The sequence below is a fragment of the Cynocephalus volans genome, chromosome 1 (assembly GCF_027409185.1).
Source record: "Cynocephalus volans isolate mCynVol1 chromosome 1, mCynVol1.pri, whole genome shotgun sequence".
NCBI classification, from domain to species: Eukaryota; Metazoa; Chordata; class Mammalia; order Dermoptera; family Cynocephalidae; genus Cynocephalus; species Cynocephalus volans.
Window position 1 is genome coordinate 10,121,742 of NC_084460.1, and position 17,610 is coordinate 10,139,351.

A 17,610-nucleotide genomic window follows, 5' to 3' on the forward strand; every position below is an offset into this window, starting at 1 on the left:
GGAGCAGTAGATCTACACCCACACTTAAACTTTAGGGCTTGTACTAGTCCGTTTCTGTTGCTTATAACAGAACACACGGAACTGGGTACTTTGTAAGAAAACAAAATTTATTGCTTACAGTTTCAGAGGCTGAGAAGTCCAAAGTCCAGGGAACACATCAGGTGAGAGCTTTCTTTGGTGATGAGTTCAGCGATGCAGGGTATCACATTGTGAAATGGCAGAAGCAGAGATAGAGATAGCTCCTCATGCTCCTTTTAAGCCCTCAGAACCATGTCCATGATCACCATTTTTAATACCATCACTAGGCATTGGTTCTCAGAATCTAATCACCTCTTCAAGGCCTCATCTTTCAATTATCATAATAGGATTTCCCACCCTCATAACAGTCACAGTGGGGACGAAGCTACTAACACATAAAACTTGGGGACACAATCCATATCAGGGCTGAAATTTATTTCTCAGTTTTGGAAGCTGAGAAGTCTGAGATCAGGATGCCAGCGTGATTGGGTTCTGCCAAGGGCACAATTCCTGGTTTGCAGACGGCTGTCATCTTGCTGTATCCTCACAAGGTGGAGAGAGCAAGCTCTACTCTCTTCTTATAAGGTCATTAATCTCATTGTGGGGCTCCACCCTCACGACCTTATCTAAACCTGATTACTTCCCAAAGGCCCCACCCCTTAATAGGATATCACTGGGGGTTAGGGTTCCAACATATGAATTTTGGGGGACACAAACATAACATTTGCTACTTGCCAACTGTCTCTCTGGTCTTTTTAATTTTGATCATTTGATATACCAGTCTACCTTGCTTCTGGATGCTGAGCTGTTTGAGGGATGGGAGCTATCTTGAATCCACTGCTCCAGGCACACTGAAGGTTTGTTGAAAGAATGAATGTAACTAACACCAGAAAAGAGCTGATCAGCAAGTCTGGACTTTCCTTTTTGAAAATGTACTCATTAGTAGAAACTCTTCAATTTGTCTCAGAACACTGCTTTTATTCAAACACACTGCACATGATTAAAAATGTACTTGGACTAGCTGGGAATTAATGGAAAAAAATAGTTGCTTTTCAATGTTTGATGGTATGCAGTCACTCACAACTCAGTCATTTATGAGACAATAATCACACAAAACATCCTGCTCAGGTTTATATTTAAACAGATAATCCACTTTTTCACTTGACACAGTTAATACAAAAAGAATTTTTAAAAGTGGAAGACATTTCCAGAAGACAGGTTGAAAAATTAGTCCCAATAGAATGAAAGGCCGGGCTGGCCCGTGGCTCACTCGGTAGAGTGTGGTGTTGATAACACCAAGGCCACGGGTTCGGATCCTATATAGCAATGGCCGGTTTGCTCACTGGCTGAGCATGGTGCTGACAACACCAAGCCAAGGGTTGAGATCCCCTCACCGGTCATCTTTTTAAAAAAAAAAAAAAAAAAAAAAGAATGAAAGGCCGTCTAACTCCCTGATGTACATCCTGGGACATGCAGCTCTGTTGAAGGCTCACCGATTTCCAGGGATATAATATCTGGGGTCTAGTACAAGTAAAAGCCGTCTAATATAATTTTTATTTCTTTAGAGAAATATGCAAATACTCCCTGAATTAAGTTGCATCTCACTCCAAAGTTAATCAGGGAAGTGCCTTGAGTTGCATGTCCACCCAAAACTTAATCCTCACTGTAACTGTTGAGGGTGAGTAATCCTATTATGGTAATTGAAAGGTGGGGCCTTGAACAGGTAATTAGATTGTGGGACCATGCCCTAGGGAATGGATTAAAAATGGTGATCATGGGCATGGTTCGGAGGGTTTTAAAAGGAGAGTGAATGAGGTGGTTAGTCTCTCTCTCTGCTAAGCCATTTCGCAATGTGATAACCTGCGTCACTGTCGCCACCACCAAGATGTGTTCCCTGCACTGTGGACTTCCAGCCTCCGAAACTGTAAGGAATAAGTTTTGCTTTCTCCATAAATCACCCAGTTCTATGTAGTTTGTTATAAGTAACAGAAACGGACTAATATAGGCAGGAGTTTCATATTCCAGTTCAGTGGTATGTACTCCTAAAGCTGCAAAAAATGCTACAGACAAAGTGACACTCGAAAAATGTATATTTTGATTTTTTTTTTTTTTTTTTTTTTTTTACATTTCTTGAGATCAATTTTCGCTTCATGCCATTTATGCCCAATACCAGAATGGAATGGCAAATTACTATGAACAGAGACGAACGTTGAAAAAGCCCTTGGGTGAGGCCAACCAAGACCTAGTCAATATGTTCTACAGCTGTTCCCACAGGAAGAAGCTCCTTCCCTGTGAATTCTAGTGGGAAAGAATGATTTCATAGTAAGAATTTATTCAAGGGCTGCTTCTGTTCTACCCAAGGGAGAAGTGAAAAATAACGCCTTGCCCAGTACCTTACTGTATTCCTAACGCACTACTTCATCCCATCATTTACTTTCCGAGTGCTGTGGGCATAAGGAATCCCGTACGAGAGTACTTCAAAAAATTCGTGGAAAGATTACTATTACCTTTTAATACGATTTTTTCCACGAACTTTTTGAAGTGCCCTTATTATCGGCACGGAAACTGAGGCTCCAAGGGTAAAAACGACCTCATTAAGATTACACGGGCAATGAGGGGCAACTGTGACCCAGCGCTTAACCTATCAGGAGATATCAGGAGGCAAGGAGGCATCGCTGCCCTGCTAGCATGCTCTTTAGCCAGAAGGCTTTTCGATTTTAATTAAAGTCAAAGGCTGACCAGTGGCCCCACTGCGTCGAGGTGAGAGCGTGTGACCGTGTCTACAACGTAGTGATGGGTCCTCAAGCAAGGGCTCCATGAGGACGCCCACCGGCGCCTCTGAAGCTGCCCAATTAGGCGATCTCCTGGTGGTGCCTGTCTCGCTAAGTGGCGGTGAAGGGCTGTGTTTAGGTGAAGCCAGTATTGAGCAAAGACCCGGGTGAAGCAGGCGCTCAGAAGGGACGGATGTGGAAGAAGGGTCACCACGGTACCCGGTGGGAATCCCGGCCCCCCGAGGACACCCCAGCCCCAGGGCGGGGTGCGGGGCGGAGTGAATAAGCGGGCTCAGGTGTAGAAACCCCACCCTGGCAAGGTGCTTGGGCCAGTTTTAGGCCAGGGCTCTTCAGGATTTGCACTGGAGGTGTTTTAACTCTGCCTCCCGCCGGTTGGCAAGCGGCTCCTCCTGTCCCGGGGCCCCTAGAGAAGCCGCGTGGTCCGCTGAGTAGGGCGCCGCTCGGTGCTCGGCTCTCGATTGCTCGCGCCTGGCGGCGGCGGGCACGGCGCACGATGGCTGGGGCTCTGCGCTCGAGGAGTCGAGCCTGGCCCGAACAGGCAACGACGCGCTCTCGGCGCCGACCCCGGCGCCTCAGGCCGGTGGGAGGAGGCGGCCGCGGCAGCCGGCGCGGGGATGTCGAGAAGCTCGAAGGCAGTGCTCGGCCTCTCGGTGCTCCTGACGGCGGCCACGGTGGCCGGCGTGCACCTGAAGCAGCGACAGGACCGGGAGGTCGGTGTCACGTGACCGTGTCTTCCGGGGCCCGTGCAGGGCGCTGGCCTTGGGCCTCCGTGGTCTCGATTCGCGTGGTTCCCCCAATCCTCCTCGAGTCTTTCCTCTTCAGCCTCTCCTCTCCTCCTCTGGGGCGCGGCTCGGCGCCCGCCTGGCTCCTGGCGCTGCAGCTGCCCGCGGCCGTGTGCAGCGGCGAGGTCCAGCGTCACCCGGCCACCGGCTGGCGCCTGGAGGCCGCGCACAGGGGGCGTCCTGCTCCCTCCCACGCACGCTCCTGGGGTGTCCCGCGGTCTGTCACAGTGATGCGGACCGTTCAGCCCCTCACTTGCACACTAAAAAAGGGCGAGGAAGGGGTTTTCTTGGGTTGCATTCAGGAAGTTACCGGTCTTTCTCCACCCCCGGTCCCAGGGTTGGGGCTAAAGCCTCATGTTTTAAGTGCTCATGATCGTGTTCTTCCATAAAGGGGGCTCCTCCGTATCTACCTTCTAAGCCTTTGGGAAGGTAATTTGGTGAGATATTTGTATATATATATTTTTTTTTCTTTAAACGAATAGTTTGCTTTGAGAACCCCAGATTCTGGTTATGATAGAGTTACCAGACCACACATTTACTTTTCTTTCTTTCTTTTTTTCTTTAAAGATGACCAGTAAGGGTATCTTAACCCTTGACTTGGTGTTGTCAGCACCACGCTCACCCATTGAACTAACCGGCCATCCCTATATAGGGATCCGAACCCATGGCCTTGGTATTATCAGCACCACACTCTCCCAAGTGAGCCACAGGCCGGCCCTCACATTTTCTTTTTGGTACTTTTATTTCTGAAAATATCCGTGACTTACTGCTCCGTGAGTGATTGTTCTGTCTTTCTCAGTTCATGTTTTCTTTCTTCCTTTTGTCGGCAAATGTTTAATGACTGACCACTGTGTACCAGGCACGCCCCTAGGCACTTTGGGAATATGAGGATGAGGAAACACAGCCGCTCTGAAGTCTATAAATGATTCACAACAGTGCTAAATGTGTGAGAACGGGCAAGTGGGTCGTTGGTGAACATTGACAGGTCTTGGGGTTTGCCCCAGGTGCAATTAATGAACTGGATGAATCGAGAGTAAACAGCCTTCTTGATTTGCTTGTCCAGGGCTTTGGACTGTGCTTTGTGCTTGGTGTACAGAGATGAAGTCGATGAGGTCTTTGTTCTTGGTCTCCACAGTCTCTGGAAATCAGAGGAAAGGAAGCATGTGATGGTACAAGAATTTTGAGGAGGAGGATGGAATGACCATTGATGAAAGGGCATGAAAGATTAGAGATTTGGGATTAAAGTATGGTTCTAAGGGGGGTAGCTCTTGGAATTGAGGTAGGAGACGTTCTCCTCTTAGAAGAGAAAGTAAAAGGTGTTGATCCTGAGAAAACTTGAGATGTGGATGGTATCTCAGATGTAGTTCTGAGGTCAGTGAAGTCGGTGATTTTCAGAGTATGGGTTAGGGATGGGGCTAGATCCTGGTTCTGAACCAAGATTTGAACACATCAAATTTTCTGAATCAAGATTTGAACACATCAGATGTTCCTGGGAAGTTTTTACAATGTAAATAAGACTTGGCCTCCACCAGATCAATTAAACCAGAATGTCTTGGGGATGGGGACCAGGTTTAGCTATGTTTTGAAAGTGACCCAGAGGGCTTTAACATAGCCAGGCTTGAGAACCCCTGTGTTAGAGAGTAGAAAAGTGGAAGAACAGAAAGATTTAGATGTTTGGAAGTTAAAGATGAAGAAAAAGGTTGACCAGAATAACCTGCGTTTATTTTCCATCCATTCACTTATTAGGGGCTTGCTTTCTACCAATGAGAAAGAGCTGGAGAAATGATTGGCACAGTGGGTGTGTTGGAAGGTTCAAGGAAGAAAGAAATTAAATAATGACTATTGTTGATGGTCTACCGCATTACATAACAGGCACTGTATTAAGCACTTTATATACATCATCTTTAATCCTTACAGTAACCCAGCAAAAACCAAATAAATAGTATACAGTAGGAGCCAGAGCTCTAGGTGTTAGAGTTGTAATAGTGAAAAGGTGGTTAGTCAGAGAGGCAGTTTGGTAGCTAGTAAGGGGAGTGGATGGTAATGTAAAGTGGAAGTCACAGGAACAGTGTATGAGCATAGACATTGACACGTGGAGGAAGATAGCAAATGATGGGATGGGGAGCAAGATCATGAACACATGCTAAAATACCTGAGAAAAGGGAGACAGATGTGGAAAGAGGAATTCCAGTGGATGGTATGGGCTTTGGGGGTGGGGTGGGGTGTATAGGTATGTCATGGTACTGTAAGGAGCACAAGACAGGAGACCTGGGGTGAGGGGAGTGAAGTAAACCACTCCATTTTTACCTCAGTGGGGATCTTGTCGAGGGTGCAGGGTTCAAGAAATTTGGGTGTTAGTTATCAGTCCCAGGATTCTTAAATTTTCCAACTCCCTTGTGATAGCAAATAGAGCTCTAGGCCTGGAAGAGGTCTAGCAAGTAGATCTAGGTGAGTTTTTAAAAATAGATATAATAATAATTTTTAAAAAACCAAACATACTTGGTCCCCACCTCCATTAATTCTGCCTTACAAGGTTGCTGTTAAAAACTTACTAGAGTATTTTGTGAGCTATAAACTATAAAATGTTAGTTATTAGTAGTGACTGAGTTGATGCTTTAAAATGTCTCACCTTAGGTGCCAGGTCTAGGTCTGGAATTCTCTACCTGTCTTTTTAGTGCTTTTCAAGATAGCTACCATTAATGGGCCTTTATTCTTTCCTCTCATATAGTTTGACTATCCCTTATCCGAAATGCTTGGGACTGGAAGTGTTTCAGATTTCAGATTTTTTCGGATTTGGGGATACTTGCAGAATATCAGTTGAGCATCCCTAATCCAAAAATCCGAAATCCAAAATGCTCCAGTGAGCATTTCCACTGAGTGTCATGTCAGTGCTCAATCAGATTGTGGAGCATTTCAGATTTTCAGATTAGGGATGCTCAGACTGTAATAGCATTCTTTTTTCTTTTCTTTTTTTTTCCTTTCTAATTTAATTCATTAGTAATTTCGTATAATTTTTATTTTTTCACTTTTCATACTAGGAGAAACCAAGTTCTTTACTTTCTTAAATAATTAAGTTTGTTTAGATTTTAGAAATCCAGGTGTTTTTTTTTTTTTCCATCTTATGTTTATTGTTCAGCTAGGATAATTGCTAATAGAAAAGTAGTTTACAGTGTTATTTTAGTAACTCACCAAGTTGTAAAGCATCATATATTAATTAAACTTTTTTTTTTGGCAAGTGGCTGGTATGGAGATCCAAACCCTTGACCTTGGTGTTGTAACACTGCACTCTACCCACCTGAACTAAGTGGCCCTTATATCAGTTAAACTTTTAAAATTCAACATAGTGCTAGTATTTTATTTTTGTTATTTTACCTTAAGTTTTCTATACTAAATGTTCAGGAAATTCTTAAAATATAAGAAATCATGTCAGTAATAACATTATAGCACACTTACAAGTTTATTTGGTGGTTTCATTATTACATTTACATTTCTACAGAATGTTAAAATAGTAGTTGGGTTTTTGGAATGTGAAAGTTTTAAGTGTATTTTGGTAACACTGTTATTTGGATTTGAATGGCACAAGCATGGGAACCACCTGTTCAGGGTGTTACTGAAATATGTTTCTTACGTTTTTAGAGGCTTCGTGACGGAGTGATCAGAGACATTGAGAGGCAAAACCGGAAAAAAGAAAACATTCGTCTTTTGGGAGAACAGATTATTTTGACTGAGCAACTTGAAGCAGATAGAGAGAAGAGATTACTGGCAAAAGGATCTCAAAAAACATGACTTGAAATGAATGTCAAATATCCAAGGGGTAGACAGCTCTGAGTGTGTGTGTGCATGTTTGTGTTGGTGGAGAATAGCTTAGTGAGATCTTCAACCTTTTTTGGTCACTGTCCTTTTAAACTTAATCAAATAAAGGACAGTGGATTGATTATATATTCTAAATTTAAAAGTCCCCCATGTCTGAATAAAGAAGTTGTAGCCAGGCAGTCTTCTAAGAGTTTCTGTCTGTGTCATTCTGGTGGAAGCCCCTTTAAGCTCAGTGTCCAGAGCTTAGGGTTGTTACTGAAGAGCATTTCTGAACCTGTGAGAAGGAAGGGATGGATAGTAACATCCACCTGAGTAGCTTGATAAGTCGACATGATGATGAAGCCACAAGAACATCTACCTCGGAAGGGCTGGAGGAGGGTGAAGTGGAAGGAGAAACTCTCCTGATTGTTGAATCAGAGGATCAGGCATCGGTGGACTTATCTCATGACCAGAGTGGGGATTCCCTGAATAGTGACGAAGGAGACGTGTCATGGATGGAGGAGCAGCTTTCCTACTTCTGTGACAAGTGCCAAAAATGGATACCAGCCAGTAAGGAGCTTTTCAGTTCTTTGATTTGTCAATTCCTGTGTGAAGGTTTGTTTTTCCAACCTGTGAAAGAAACGTGGATGTAAATATTTATTATTAATTTCATTGATCAAAACTACAAGTTTATGTTAAACGTAGACATATTTGTATTGATAGAAATTATTGTCGACCTCTATCACATTGTTAAATTAACATTCTTTATGGTAACCTAATAAAAATTAGAAAATTGGAAATCCTGTGTTACTTAAATAATTAGCCACGTTTTTCTAACAAGATCTTGTTACGGATTTGGGGCCCAATTCTTGTCCCAGGGTAGAATTAAAGTACAAGTTCATAAAAATTACACTGTTAATATTTAATTTATGTGGAAAACTACTGCTGTTGTATACTCAAGTGAGGTTAGAATTAGCAGATTGGGGGCTGAGCCCGTGGTGCACTCGGGAGAGTGCGGCGCTGGGAGCGCAGCGACGCTCCCGCCGCGGGTTCGGATCCTATATAGGAATGGCCGGTGCACTCACTGGCTGAGTGCCAGTCACGAAAAAGACAAAAAAAAAAAAAAAAAAAAAAAGAATTAGCAGATTGAAGGTGTTTTGTATCATTTTCTGGGACCAGTCTTGTTTCCCACTTGCTGGCCTCCTTTACCTGCTGGCAAGAGATACACTTGCCCCCTGATTGCCTCAATCTTGAGGTTATCAACTGCCAGCTTCCTAGCTCCTGAGGAGCATGCTTTGCCAGCTATCATCTGATCCGTACCAAAACAGGATTTTTCCATTAGGCAAGAGACTAGTAAAGACATATGTTCTAGAAGAATGCTTTTTGTAATAGATTTCATAACTAAGTCAGAGAAAGTTTTATGTGTATATATAATTGTGAAGTAATTTTCTGGTATGTGGAAATGTTTTTGTTAGAATGGATTCAATTATTCAAATTAATTAGTAACATTTTCATAGAAAACAAACCTAGAATTTACCTACTAGTTGGTTGCTGCTTCTGAGATGTCTCTCTCTGATTATTAGTTCAGGGTTCCACCTGAACATCTCAGCGACTTTCCCTTTGTCCTCACAGGATAAACTTTAAACTGCCCTTTGTGGTCGGCTCCCAGCTAAAAAATTCTTTTGTCTCTTCCATCCCCACGTGTAAACAAAACTTTGCAGTTAGGGTCAACTTTTCATTCTCCACAAACAGTCCTTTCTTATCCCTAGGACTTTGCACGTTTTCGTTTCCTCTCTGGAATAAGCTTCTCTCCATGTCCTTTGCCATACATAGGCACCCCTCTTCACCTGACCATTCTAGTCCTTCAGGCCCCTGTATAGACACCCCTTTTCCTAGCTCCTGTCTTCCTAAAATGGATTGGGCACCGCTTTTATGTGTCTTCACACTGCCCTGTGGCTTGCATCACATTCCACTCCTGTGGTTTTCATGACTCACAGAATATCTGCATCACCTGGGGAACTTTAAAAATACAAAGGCTTAGACCCAACTTCAAAGATTAATTCATCTTGTCTGGGGTAGGCCCAGGCATATTTAGAAAAGTGAAAAATAAAATCCGCCAGTGATTCTGATGCAGGGCGAGTATGGAGAACCTCAGTGCTGTTGAAATTACCAGTTTTCTCCTATGCAGCCCTCTCAGATTTATAAACATGTGAGAACAGGTACCGTGTCTGTCCTGGACATTTTGTATTCCCAGTTCCTACATTAAGTGCCTGGCAGGGGGTGGGAGCTCAGATATTTTTTGAAAGAATGTTTGAAGAGACCTGTCTATAGGAGATAGGAAAGTGACAGTCAGAAAATCCAGTTAGAGCAATAATACCTGCCTTTTCAGTACCTTTCTCCTTAAAGTTAAGGAACCACAGATGCTAATGGGCACATACTTGATGTTAGAAGAATAAAAATCTTTCTTCTCTACTCCCTTCCCCATCCTGCTATTGTGGGTTGGCTGGGGAAAAAAAAAAAAAAAAAAAAAACAGCATGAGAAACTTGGGAAATCTGGTTGATAAACTGATTAAATCGTTGGGGCACTGCTGCTCTGGATAAATCTGTGATGTGACTTTTTCTCCTAGGTCAGCTGAGGGAGCAGCTCAGTTACCTTAAGGGTGATAATTTCTTTAGGTTTACTTGTTCCGACTGCTCAGCAGATGGCAAGGAGCAGTGTGAGAGGCTGAAGCTGACATGGCAGCAGGTGAGTAAAAAGCTCTCTAGAACGAGCAACTTACGGATGGGCTTTTGAGTTATTTTGAGGGGCAGTTTTTATTTCAAAATGAAAATTAGATACCGACTATGGAGAAAGGAGTTCTTGATAAAAAAATACTCTCCACTAATTTAGTGAGTTAGGTTTGATATGCTTGAAAATCTCACACAATTTCATTTGCATGTAATACCAAGCTCTGATTATTATTATTATTGTTTTCTTTTTGGCAGCTGGCCAGTTTGACCTTGGTGTTATAACAACATGCTCTAACCAACTGAGCCACCTGGCCAGCCCTCTGATTTCAATTGAAAATGAGGTTCACATTTTTCTGACTGCCATTTATAGAACAATAAAATCATTTTTTAACATGCAAAATGGCTACTTTGGAAATAAATTTGGAAGAAGTAATGTGACTGGTTTTAAAAACCGACATAACCCAGCTTTTCTGCATTTAAACTCAGATGTTTGAATATTTTTTGTTAAATGAATACTTATGTCCACTTTTAACCATCTCCAATACCAACACCCTAATCCAAGCCTGCTGTAACCTAAACAATAGCTTTTTACTGAATTCTGAGTTTTATTAATTTTTTTTTTGGTTTGTGTTTATATCAGTATGTATATAATATGGCACCAATGTATGTACAGACTTGAAGTTCAAAAAATAAATGAATTTTATGAGGGTACTTTAAAAAGTTGTGTAAAAATTGAATTAGAAGATAATCCGAATCCTTCCAAGAACTTTTTGAAGACCTCTTGTACATTACTCACTCTGTTTTTATGTTTATTCATTCAGCATATACTGAGTGCCTGTAATAAAGCAGGCAGTATCCTAGGCCTTGCCCCCAGGCAGCTGATTTTTGACATTTATTTTAGATAATAAACAGATAAACAAGATAATTACCCATAGTGCTTTTTGCTCTGAAGGAAAAAGCTCATCTCTCATCAAAGACCTGAAAGACAATCAGTTGGTCTTGAATAGACTCCACTGATGTCTCCAGATACTTAGTACATTGGAATGTGATTTTTCTGTCTTTTTAAATCTTAAACTTAGTTGATTTATCAAAGTAATAAGTAGAAATGCTTGTAACACAAATAGCATTTTGTTTGTATTATAAAATACCAGCAGTAAAGAGGTCTGGTCTCCTGAGAGGCCCTTTCCTTCCATGCTCCCTTTCTGTGTCCTCCTCTTCTCCTTGGTGATACTTGTGAACAACAGTTTGACACATAGGAGAAACTTTATTAAACATTTGGTAAGGATGGGGAAGTTATTACATTTTTGTCCTGGAGACTCATTCTTACATCACAGGTAAAGATACCGCGATCTGTGCTCACTGTTTTTCTAGTGTTCTTCAACAGATACTTACTGAGTGTCTGCTGTGGCCCTGCCAGCCCTGAGCCAGGCCCTGGGATTACATTGGTCCACAAGGCTGGCTTTGTTACTGATGAGCTTGGTCTGGTAGCATGAGAGCAGAAAACTAACCTGAGATTCATTCTTTTAGAGGACAAATTCCAGGAGAACAGGAAAAACAGGTCTTTATATATTAGCATGTAATTTGCCCAGTAAATATTAAGCACAGATCATGGTATTCTTATCTGTGATGTAAGAATGAGTCTCCAGGACAAAAATATAAAAACTTTCCTATCCTTCCCAAATGTTTAATAGGAAAAGTTATTTTCAAGCAAATATGTGAGTTTTAACTTTAAGTCATGAAATATCTCAAATATATAGAAAAGTGCTGGAAATAAAATAAATAATAAATAAATAAATACATAAATAATAAAATAAATAAAATAATTCCTACCTCTGAGATTAGCAATGAATACATGTTTCTGAGGTACTGTAAAAGTCTGAGAGTGGACAAAGCTCATTCCATAATTTTCTTAAAGTATTTATTGAACAATACTTTAAAATTGTCATGAAATATCTATAACATAAAATTAACATTTCTCAGTGTACAGTTCAGTGGCATTAAGTACATTCACATTGTTGTGTAACCATCACCACCAGCCATCCCTAGAACTTTATGCTCCCAAACTGAACTCCATACCCGGTAAGCAATAACTCCCCATGAATGTTAACTGTTTAATTGTTGGCTAATGTAGACTTTATGCAAAAATAAGTGCAAGACATTTGAAAAATCTGTTCATGATGTTAATTGTACGGTAAACTGTCTTCAGGTATTACAGGTTTAAAGATGGGTGGAATTGAAACGTGGTTAGTGAAGCTTCAGAATTACCAGGCCCTTGTGAGTGGTGTAGTCCTAGGTCTTCCCACAGGACCATTGGGGATTTAATGCTGTGAACACAGATGTTGGGGACATTAATTGTAGTTTATTAGATTCCTAACATCTGCAGAATACTCCTTATAGAAAGAAGGATTATTTAAGGATTCTTTTCTTTTCTAGATTCTCTATCCCCTTTTCAGTTTCATTGGCCCCAAAATAAGTCATGATATTTATTAGGTTGGAAATATGGTTTTGAATAGCTTCTACAGTTTTATTCATTTACATAAAATTACATAAACATCTGTGTAAAAAAAATCAGTATGAATATAGATACAAAGAGGAAAATGTCTGAGAGGATAGTTACTGAATGTTAAAAGTTAAAGTTTCTTGATGGTAGATTTCTTTTTTTTTTTTTTTTAAAGATGACCAGTAAGGGGATCTTAACTCTTGACTTGGTGTTGTCAGCACCACGCTCTTCCAAGTGAACAAACCGGCCATCCCTATATAGGGATCCGAACCCGTGGCCTTGGTGTTATCAGCACCACACTCTCCCGAGTGAGCCACGGGCCGGCCCTGATGGTAGATTTCATATGAGTTTTACTTCCTTCTTTGCTCTATTCCCTGTTATTGAAGTCTTTGACAGTGAGCATGTGTTATTTATATTTTTGGAAAATACCTCCCCATTCGGGGCTATGAATTCTTCATCTGTAAAATAACAAGGTTGGACTAGCTTAGGAGTTTGCACACTCAGCTCTGGGGGGTGTGTTGGAGCCCTCGGAGAATGGGCTGAACAGCCAGGCCTTTTATATCCCTGCCCCTTGTCTAATGCTGCTTTTGCTTGCCACAGCTAAAAATGGCAAAAATCACTGAGTAGATGGCGTCTAACATTATTTTCAGCTCTGAAATTCTGAATCTTGTTTTTGCCCTCTAAAGAGCTTAGAGAAGTATATATATGCAGGGGTAATTTTCAAAATGTTTTCTAAATATAATAAAGGGCAGCACCCTCAGAAACTGCTAGCTGTAGTAGGCATCCGTAGGCTTTACTCTTTATTTAGGGTTGCATTGTGGTGGGGCGGGGGGCGGTGCTTGGGACAGTGCCTGTTTATTGACTGATTCAGAGTTACTCTATTGTACCCATCAGCCACACATCAGCCCTGCATATGTAACACATAATGAGCAACTGCACATAATTAAGTGGATTAGTGATGTCTAACAAAAGAGAAAAAGCATGTAAAATTCCATACCAAGGAGATTCCAAGATATTACCCTTGCCTTGTCTCCTTCACTCCCCACCTTTCCTACTCAGAATATAAAACAGCACAAACTTTTTCCCCCTCCAGATTAACATCTCTAATCATGCTGTTCTCTCAGCCCATGTTTCATTTGTGTTTCAGGTTGTCATGTTGGCAATGTACAACTTGTCTCTGGAAGGAAGTGGACGTCAAGGTTACTTCAGGTGGAAAGAAGATATCTGCGCTTTCATTGAGAAACATTGGACTTTTTTACTAGGGAATAGGTAACATGGTTTTTAAATATTCTAACCAAAAATCTTATACTTGAAGGAAGATGTAAAGAACGAAGTATACAAGATGTGAGACAACCTAACGTAGCCCCATTAGAGATTTAGAGTATTTAGTTGTGGCAAATACAAAGAATTTTTGAATGCAGAAAATGTTTTTATACTTTAAGTTAAAAAAACTTGTTCATTAAAAATCAAAGTGGAAGTATATACTATAAAAGTGTGGATTTTCATACTTCTCTCATCCTACTTCCAGAGGAAAGTGTTGATTTCTACTTGAGCATGTTTTTGAAGAGATTCTTAGAATGTAAAAAAATACAGAAAGAGTTTGTTTAAATAGTCTGTTCAAGAATTGAATGAGTCATTATTTTAATTTGAGGAGATAGGATTATAATGTCCTTCTAAAATCAATGCCTTGGCCAGCTGCCAATCAATTAATCTATAGGAGAGGAAAAATAATTGCAGATATTTACTGCACCTGTTTATTTTTTATTAACTAATTAATTTTTTGCAACTGGCTGGTATGGGGATCCGAACCCTTGACCTTGGTGTTATCACTGGCTCTAACCAACTTATCTAACCAGCCAGCCTTGCATCCGTTTAGATTGCTCTAATTAATTGTCTTGTTTTATTAGTATTTGTTTTTATTAACTCTGAAATGTAGACCCTCTTATACTTTTTGGTATTATTCATAGTGCTTAGCAAAGTTTAGTCCCTTTCATGCGTGTGGTTTACTCATTAAGCATTCTTTTTCATAATGGTGCTTTGATTTTGCTGCTGAGTGCTCCTTTTTGGTGATTGCTTTGGTTCATCAGCCTTAGGGATGCCAGTGCACTGACACTGAGGCCATGTGTCTTAACTATAGATCCACGTGGATCTAACAAGATTTTTATTGCTGTTAGAGACTGGTGAGTTAGCTACTGCATTGGTGAATTTTGTTTGAGATTCTGATTGTTAGTGTCTGAAGTCCTTTCTGAGATTCATAAATCTTGTATAATAGGTCAGTGTAGACATGACAAAGGCTTCAGGTCAGAGCAGGGAGTTTGTACCTGTCCTTACTCTGAACTCACTGCAACCTCTGATTCCTCAGGTGCTGAGAATCCGCTAATGTTACTGAGAGCACAGGGAAGGCAGTTGTAAGTAGGGGTGACTTTCTGAAAGCTTACGGTGCAAAAAATGGAATAGACTCAGTGCATTTTGACAAAGGGCGTTATTTTAGTTCTTGAGTTATTTAATGGTGCTAAGAAAATAATTGACACTGGTAATTGACAACTGGTTCTTTCTTATCAGGAAAGGAAATCTGTTGGTTAGTTTAATGATTTAGCACTATTTATAGAATTTAATATACACCATTTATAAAGGACAAGAAAAGGACAAAAACTGGTAAAGTTAGATCTTGGAATGTTTTAATGATCTCTGAGTGCTGTTCTATTTAATGCATTTTCTGGAAGAAATTGGATTTAAGTTGCCTATTTTTTAGGATATTGCCAGATTTTAATAGAAATTGTTCAGTTTCATTTGTTCATTTCTAGAGCATGTTCTGAGAGGAATCAGCTAAAGCTTTTTTTCTTTTTAACATTCCAGTGAAAGACATTAATTACTCTCCAGCTTTCATGTAGTTTAACAATTAAACTAGTGTTTTTTGGCTACATGGTATATCACCTGAATTATTATTTATTTAATCTCCTTATTTAAATCAAGTGATTTTAAAAAAATCATTTTAAAAAGAAACTTCACAGCACCATGGTAAATGGAAAACCCTTATCACTTGCCATAAATAGATTGTAGTTAAAAATATAAATACACTAAAAATAAAACAATGCAATTAAATTGTAGTTTTATCCTGTAACATGTAAAGGCAATCCAAAGCTTTCTTTTTCAATCAAAAAGGGAGGCTACAAGTGTTAGTGAGGATTTAAAGCAATAAACTTTTTCCTGAATGTACCCAGAAGGAGTGAAAGGTAATTAGAGATCACTTTGTGATTCTTTGTCACTTGTTTCCTGCCATAGCGGTATCCTTTACTTTGGGAACTCTGCTTTAAACATCAGTGATTGGAAAAGTCACCCAAAACCACTCATGCCAGGTGGTTACCTCTTGCTTGGACACCTCCACGTATGAACATTAACAGGATCACTACATCCCAGAGAAGCAGTCTGTAAAGAGCATTTATATTTGGGTTAAACTTTTTTATAGCTACTGAAGATACTAATTCTACTATCCATACTTTAAATGTTTAAGAATGGTAACCTTTTCTCATTTGTTGGAGGATCTAAGAGAATAGTGTACTGTGTAGTGAAGTGCTAAGTTGGAGTACATTTTCTTTCAGATGTTTTCAGGTTTTCCTCTTATACCTTTAATGTGTTATTAGAGTTTAAATGTATAAATGTTTATTTAGGGCAATCTAAATAATTTTATTTACTGTTGTAGAAACAAAAAGTATACAGAAGCTTACTTACTATAGATTAATTACCATTGTTGTGTGATCATTTAATCTGCTTTTACAATCCTGGCCATGAATTTTTCCAGAAGGTATTGTTTTGATTAGTGAAGAATAGTTTGAGTACTTTCTTCTATTACCATATGAGTATGTAACTGATTTTAAAATGTACAATTTTTCAAATTTTGACATCTCTGATCTGGATGCATCTTACAATTGATGGAAGGTCATAATTTAATTGGTAGTTAGCTCTCTTATCTATACATAAAATGGTGAATTTTAAAGTCAGTGGATCCAAGATTTGATGGAATGTGATAGAACACATTTATAGTATTTACACTTCACAAAACTACATGAGGAGGATCTTGGGAAGATGCCAGAGTTGGAAGCACCAGAAGTCTGTCTCCCCATCTAGGTAACAATTGCACTGGCAGAAACTATCTGATGTATCTGTTTTGGAATATTGGAACCTAATGAAGGCTCAAAACTTCCAGGGGAAAGTGTGGACAGTAAATTGTGGTTAATTTTGGTAAATTTTAGCTCATAGCATAGTAGCAGCTACCCTTCCCTCACCACCAGCCCAAGGCAGTGAGGCATGTGTTCCTGGAGTAGCCTGCACACAGCTTACAGGATGATCCAGGATGGGCAGGAAGAACCCTGTCCTCCAAATATTGGGGATCTGTGCTCTGATCGCTGGTTGCTGCTTCTCATCACAGAGGTGCAGACAGAGGCAGCAGCCATTGTTGTTGCACCTTCTCCCATTGTTGTAAAAGTTGGTAAAGGAATTGAATAGGCATTTCTCCAAAGAAGACATGAAAATGACCAATAAGCACATGAAAAGATGCTCAAAATATGAATCATTAGGGAAATGCAAATCAAAACTGCAAGGAGATACCACTTCACACCCTTTATGATGGCAACTATCAAGAAACCAGAATATAACAACTGTTGGCAATGATGTAGAGAAATTGAACCCTTGCACATTGCTGATGGGAATGTAGAATCATACAACCAGTATAGAAAACAGTATGGTGGTTCCTCAAAAATTAAGAATAGAATTATTACATGATCTGGCAATTCAACTCCTGGGTATATACTCCCAAGAATTGAAAGCAGGATCTTGAAGAGATATTTGTATACCTGTGTTCACAGCAACATTATTCATAATAGCTAAAATATGGATGCAACCCTATGTCCAACCACAGATGAATGGATAAACAAAATGTAGTATATACATACAATGGAGTACTATTCAGTCATAAAAACGAAGGAAATTCTAGCACATG

At 40.2% G+C, this 17,610-nt stretch overlaps 2 protein-coding genes across 3 annotated transcripts in view; both read left to right on the plus strand.

The window, feature by feature from the left end:
• The first annotated feature begins 3,340 nt into the window (after nucleotides 1-3,340).
• LOC134379203 (protein PET117 homolog, mitochondrial) lies at nucleotides 3,341-7,388 on the plus strand. Its single transcript, XM_063098391.1, has 2 exons — nucleotides 3,341-3,520; nucleotides 7,229-7,388. The coding sequence occupies exons 1-2, from the start codon at nucleotides 3,425-3,427 to the stop codon at nucleotides 7,376-7,378; spliced, it is 246 nt and encodes an 81-aa protein (XP_062954461.1). The 5' UTR covers nucleotides 3,341-3,424; the 3' UTR covers nucleotides 7,379-7,388.
• A 306-nt stretch (nucleotides 7,389-7,694) lies between these two features.
• Nucleotides 7,695-17,610, plus strand: part of KAT14 (lysine acetyltransferase 14) — a 34,738-nt gene continuing 24,822 nt past the window's right edge. For both annotated transcript variants that reach the window (XM_063098381.1, XM_063098386.1), the window contains exons 1-3: nucleotides 7,695-7,954; nucleotides 10,012-10,130; nucleotides 13,762-13,883. In XM_063098381.1, the coding sequence (XP_062954451.1) occupies nucleotides 7,696-7,954; nucleotides 10,012-10,130; nucleotides 13,762-13,883 (500 nt within the window). In that variant the 5' untranslated portion in view covers nucleotide 7,695. The remainder of the gene's footprint in view (nucleotides 7,955-10,011; nucleotides 10,131-13,761; nucleotides 13,884-17,610) is intronic.

Excerpts from the sequence above, each read along its gene's own strand:
- LOC134379203 (XM_063098391.1), top strand. The coding sequence starts at position 3,425 with ATGTCGAGAAGCTCGAAGGCAGTGCTCGGCCTCTCGGTGCTCCTGACG. Across the intron at positions 3,521-7,228 it reads AGCAGCGACAGGACCGGGAG|AGGCTTCGTGACGGAGTGAT; the intron begins GTCGGTGTCACG and ends TTACGTTTTTAG.